Below are 6,000 nucleotides of genomic sequence, written 5' to 3' on the forward strand. Positions count from 1 at the left end.
ATCTGAAAAATTTTAGATTACTATACTATATTCCTTCTTGTATCCACATCCGAGCTCCCTTTTCTCCATGAAAGAGCCTCTAAGGCTCCAAAATGGTGAAATTTGTCTCTTTGAATGTGTCTTTCTTGCTGTGTTACACATACCTTTTCCCCCATTTATTAGGGAATTTTTCTCCTTCCTTGGAATTACCCCAGGACAACTGACCCCAAATGCCTAAAAGGCCTTAATAGGGTGTGTTGTCCTATGGAAGGCGTGCGGTAACCCTCCTTTAACTATTAGCGAGGTTTTGCTATGTCATACTCCAAAGAAGGCAGATCGATCGTGGTGGAACCTAACCAGCCGATGTAAGTGTCCTTAATTGAGGGACTATCCAAATCAAATTCGGAGTGGAGAAGCCGGTTCTTCTTCATTTCAGGAAGGAACTGGGAATTTTCTGACCAAGATACCCGTGTCAAACTAGGATTTTTCGTTCCTCGTAAACGGGGTCAAATAGACCTTAATGGTGAGTTACTTATGCATGCATATTTTATTACATGGCGAATGACACGTACTATTTTTTTGTTCTAGGTTTTCGTACTTTGGGTGCGCCAGCTGAAGCAGAGGAAAATATAAACAGAGCCATTCAACATTCGTCAAGGTCCTTTTCCTCTTTAGTGACCCCACTGTCACTCTTCACTGCTAGACTTTGTCGGGGTGTAGTATCTTCTTTGTGTCAAGCGTCTCTGTATGACTCACGTTGCTTCTCTTTTGAAACACTAACCTCTCTTTTTGTGACTTAGATTCACCCAGCATGTCGTCGGGGCGAAAGTTTGGGAAATATATTCTTACCCAGGTTCAGGAGGAGCGTGCTAAAAGTAAAGCCTCGTCATAGGGCTCCTCGTCCCTGTCGACGAGGAGATTTGGGAGTGACGTTCTTTCTTAGGTTTGGGAAGAGCGTTCTAAGGAGAAAACTACACCTCCCCGCTATCCTAAGAGAACCCAACCGCTTCAAAATCAAGGGAATCCTAATCCTGTTGACGACACTCCCCTTGTAGCTGTTCACGAACAGATTTTTGATACATAAATGCATCTCCCTGAAAACGCCTTTACTCATCAAGCTGGTGCATCTATTTTAAATGATGTGAATTATGCGAATGACATAGTTGAGAACATGCTGGTGCCTCCATATGACTCTGAAAAGCTCAAGGGGCTTCCCTCCGAGCAGTTTTTAGCCTTTCATGCCCGGAATGTTTGCAAGGTAAGGTCGTCTTACCTCCTTTTACTCTTGAGTAATGTATATTCCTTGTCGATAACTAATAATTTTACTTGTGCACGTAGATGGGAGCATTCGCTAAAGAGTTATCTTGACGTACCAAGGTCTCCGAATAGTCTATACTAGCATTAGATGCGGAGCTGACAGCTGAAAGGGTAATTCACAAAGAGGTTGAAATCAGCTGCACTAGAGAGAAAGAAAGGATCGAAAAACACTTCCAAGCTAGGCTAGTGATTAAAAAATCTTCTACCGTGGAGGAGTATAAGGCCTCAGCCGAATCTGATCAGGTCAACGCAAATTATTTTTTTGATGGTTTTGAGGAGTTTAGACAACAAGCTATGGCCACCTATGAAGACCTGGATTTCCAGCATTTTCAGCCATTTGCTTCTGGAGACCAAAGTCCAGGCAGTTTTCTTCAAAGTGGACTATGCCAAGGAGGATCAAAAGAAGGAGAACCGAGCCATTAAGGATGAGATCAGTAGAATCCAGCCCTGGAGTCCCAAAGCAGTGGGCATTTTACATTTTTAATGTGTAATTGTCTTTATTGCATTTCCTTAAGAACAATGTTTATTATTGCTCTGAGTACGACTCTGTAGTTTTGCCGACTTGGGTTGGGCGCTACTATTTATTTGTTCTTTTTTGAACTCTATAACTTGCCTCCCCTTTTAATGCAGCTTATTTTAGTATAACCCCTTGTAGTACAGGGATAAGGGCTACGGGATTCATTTATCCCGAGTCCTTAAGTGCAGTGCACTTTTTCCTTTGTGTGACAATCCCTTATAATACAGGGACATTAATCACGGGATTCATTCAACCTGAGCCCTTATAATACGGGGCATTTAATGTAAGTCCCTTATAGTACAGGGATAAGAATTACGGGATTCATTTAGTTCGGACCCTTATAATACGGGGCACATTAATGCTAGTCCCTTATTATACGGGGACAACTTTACATCTACAAGATAGATGAAAATATAAATTTGCACAATTAATGTGATAAATATCGATTTTATTGAGAGTCAAACCGAAGATATACTTATGGTAATGAATAGAAATAATCTACATGACACGATATTAAAGCGAAACTAAAAGCAGTACTAACTATAAGTAGCACTAGACAATATGAAACTAAGGGCACGTACTAATGTCTAATTCTACTGATAGTATTTTCTGAGGTGCTCAGCATTCCAAAGATGGCCAAGTTACTTCCCTCCTAGCGTTTCCAGCCAGTAGGTGCCTTGTCTCTTTGTTTGAACAACTCTATAAGGGCCTTCCTAGTTGGCATCAAGCTTGCCCTCGTTCGGTTCCTTAGTGGCTTGGGTGACCCTGCGTATATAAAATCCCCGAGCTTGAACCTCCTTTCTTTCACCCGAGAATTGTAATATCGGGACATCGTTTACTGGTATGATGCCACCCTAACTTGGGCTTGCTCTCTTCTTTCTTCAACTAGATCCAAGTTGATTAACAGCTTTTCTTCATTCTGGAGAGGGTCGTAGTTAGTGGTTCTAAAACTTGGTAGACCAGTTTCTACTGGAATTATAGCTTCACTTCTGAAAGCCAGGAGAAAAGAAGTTTCTCCTGTTGGGGTTTTTGAGGTGGTTCTATAAACCCACAACACGTTTGGAAGTTCTTCTGGCCATAACCCCTTTGCCTTTTGCCAATCGTTTTTTTATTAAGCTTAGTATTGACTTATTGGCGACTTCGGCCTGCTCGTTAGCCTGCGGATGGCCGGGAGAAGAATAATGATTTCTTATTCCTAGATGAGAACAGAAATCCTTGAAAGTAGCCCTATCAAATTGCTTCCCGTTGTCCAAAATAATAACATGGGGAATACCGAACCTGCATATTATCGATTTCCACGTGAAATCCTTGACATTGTTTGCTATGATTGTGGCCAGTGGTTGGGGTTCTACCCATTTGGTAAAATAGTTGATTGCCACGACAGCATGCTTGGTTTGCCCTTTTCCTGTAGCTAAGGAGCCAATCAAGTCCATTCCCCATTGGGCGAAAGGCCATGGGCTGGACATCTGTACTAGCTGCTCTGGGGGTTATCTAGGAACATTGGCGAATCGTTGACATTTATCACACTTTCACACGTATTATAATGCATCCTTCTGCATGGTAAGCCAATAATAGCCCTGGCGGATTGCTTTGTTGGCCAAAGATCTGCCCCCTGCATAGTTCCCGCAAACTCCTTCGTGTATCTCCTTCATAGTATAATGAGCTTCTTCAGTTGACACATAACGTAGAAAAGGCAAAAAAAATCCTCTTTTGTAGAGAACTCCATTCATGAACGTATACCTGGGTGCTCGGATCCTGACCTTCTGAGCTTCCACAAGGTCCTGTGGTAGTTCCCCGTACATGATGTACTTTATTATTGAGTTTGCCCACTCTAGCCCTGGTTCTAACTGGTTTATTTCTTCATATTCTTCCAATATACTAGGCTTTTCCAAGTACTCAAGTGGTATAGCCTTAGTATTCTTAAGCTCAACTGTAGTTGCTAGTCGAGCTAATGCATCTGTATTCTCGTTCTCTATTCTGGGTATTTACTGGATCATGAACTTCTTAAAGTAACCAACTAGGTCTCTTACCTTCTGAAGATATAATTTCATTTTGTCATCTTTGGCTTCGTACTCTTCAAGAACTTGCCCTGTAACTAATTGAGAATCAGTAAACACCTTCAAGTGTTGCACTCTGAAAGCTTTTGCCAGCTTCAGTCCTGCTATTAAAGCTTCATACTCTGCTTCATTATTGGTAGCCTTGAATCCAAATCGAAGTGCATACTTCAGATTCTCTCCTTCTGGTGATATAAGCACTAATCCTGCCCCACAGGCTCGGGCAGTTGATGACCCGTCCACATAAAGTGACCAAGTATCGCCTAACTGGGTCTCATGATTCATTTCAGAGGTTATGACCTCATCTTCTTTTTGAGGGAAAGAAAGCTCTGCCACAAAATCAGCAAGTGTCTGACCTTTTATTGCTACCCTTGGCTAGTACCTGATGTCGAACTCACCAAATTCTACTGACCACTTCATAAGGCGTCCTGATGTCTCTGGCTTGTAAAGGATCTGCCTCAGTGGTTGGTCTGTCAGCACTATCATGGTTTGTGCCTGGAAGTATGGTCTGAGTTTCCTTGCTGCCACAACCAGCGCAAACGCTAGTTTTTCTATTGCCGGGTACCTTTCTTCTGCTCCCCGAAGTATTCGGCTAGCATAATACACTGGCTTTTATATACCGCTTTCTTCCCTAACTAAAGCCGAGCTTACCGCCATAGGGGAAACTGCTAGGTAAAGGTACAATTCTTCCCCAAAAATTGCTCGGGACAACAACAGTGGTGAACTAAGATAGTTTTTTAGCCCAATGAATGCCTGCTCGCACTCTGAGGTCTACTCGAAAGCTTTCTTTAGTATCCTAAAGAAAGGAAGGCACTTGTCGGTGGCTCGGGAGATTAATCTGTTCAATGCTGCCACCTTTCTTGCCAGCCTCTGGACTTCTTTGGTTGATTTAGGCGATCTCATATCTAGTATTGCTCGAATCTTCTCAGGGTTTACTTCAATTCCTCGTTGACTTACCATATACCCCATAAATTTTCCCTAGGATACCCCAAAGGCACTTTTTGTTTGGATTCAACTGCATCTTATATGCCCTAAGCACATCAAAAGATTCATGTAAATCAACAAAATGGTCTTTAGCCTTAAGGCTCTTTACCAACATGTCATCCATATAAACCTTTATGTTTCTGCCCACCTGTTGCTTGAACATTGTGTTAACTAGCCTCTGATAGGTGACACCGGCATTCTTTAACCCGAACGGCATTACCTTGTAGCAATACAGACCTTTATCAGTGATAAAAGAAGTTTTTTCACTATCAGGAGCATACATGGGGATCTGATTGTATCCAGAGTAAGCGTCTATAAAACTCAATAACTCATGTCCTGTTGTCCCTTCAACCAACATGTCAATCCTCAGTAAAAGAAAACTATCATTTGGGCAGGCTTTATTTAGATTTGTGAAATCCACACAAAGCCTCCATTTGCCATTTGTCTTCTTAACCAAGACCACGTTTGATAGCCAGTGGGGGCATTGTACCTCTCGGATAAAGTCAGCCTTCAGGAGCTTCTCGACCTCTTGTGATATTGCGCGGTTCCTCTCTGGGGTAAACACTCGCCTTTTCTGTCTAATTGGTTTGAAAGATGGATCCTCATTAAGCCGATGCTACATAATAAAGGGGTCGATGCCAGGCATGTCGTCATGTGTCCATGCAAACACATCTTTATTGTTTTTGAGAAGTTAGACGAATGGATCCCGGATGAGTGGGTCAAGTAGTGACCCTATACTCACCTTTTTCCCGATTCCCTCTTCATCCAAATCTATCTCCATAAGGTCTTCTATTGGTTCTACCCTTTGAGTGGGTTCCTTCTCTATTAACCCTTCTGGTGTCTCAATGGCCAATGTTTCCCCTAACTGTTTTGTTTTCAACGCGGCTGCGTAGCATTCCATCGTTGTTGCTTGGTCACCTCTTAATTCACCAATGCCCTACTCTGTAGGAAAGTGTATCAATAAATGGTATGTGGAAGTAACGATTCTCATAGTATTTAGAGCCGTTCTCCCCAATATTATATTGTAAGTAGACGGACAATCCACCACTAGAAAATCCACTATTACAGATATTTTTTTTGGTCATGTCCCTACTGTCAATGGAAGTGTAACCACTCCCAAGGGAAAGACTTTTTCTCCAGAAAAACCAA

At 42.2% G+C, this 6,000-nt stretch overlaps 1 protein-coding gene across 1 annotated transcript; it reads right to left on the reverse strand.

The window, feature by feature from the left end:
- Positions 1–3,351: 3,351 nt before the first annotated feature.
- On the reverse strand, positions 3,352–5,752 carry LOC132301284 (uncharacterized). Its single transcript, XM_059798551.1, has 5 exons — positions 5,594–5,752; positions 4,825–5,467; positions 4,266–4,439; positions 3,902–4,196; positions 3,352–3,790 (listed from the first exon to the last, which is right to left on the reverse strand). The coding sequence occupies exons 1-5, from the start codon at positions 5,750–5,752 to the stop codon at positions 3,352–3,354; spliced, it is 1,710 nt and encodes a 569-aa protein (XP_059654534.1).
- Between the last annotated feature and the right edge of the window lie 248 nt (positions 5,753–6,000).

This window comes from Cornus florida, unplaced genomic scaffold (genome assembly GCF_030987335.1).
Source record: "Cornus florida cultivar Cherokee Brave unplaced genomic scaffold, ASM3098733v1 CherokeeBrave_3.0.0_Hap2_Chr03, whole genome shotgun sequence".
NCBI lineage: Eukaryota > Viridiplantae > Streptophyta > Magnoliopsida > Cornales > Cornaceae > Cornus > Cornus florida.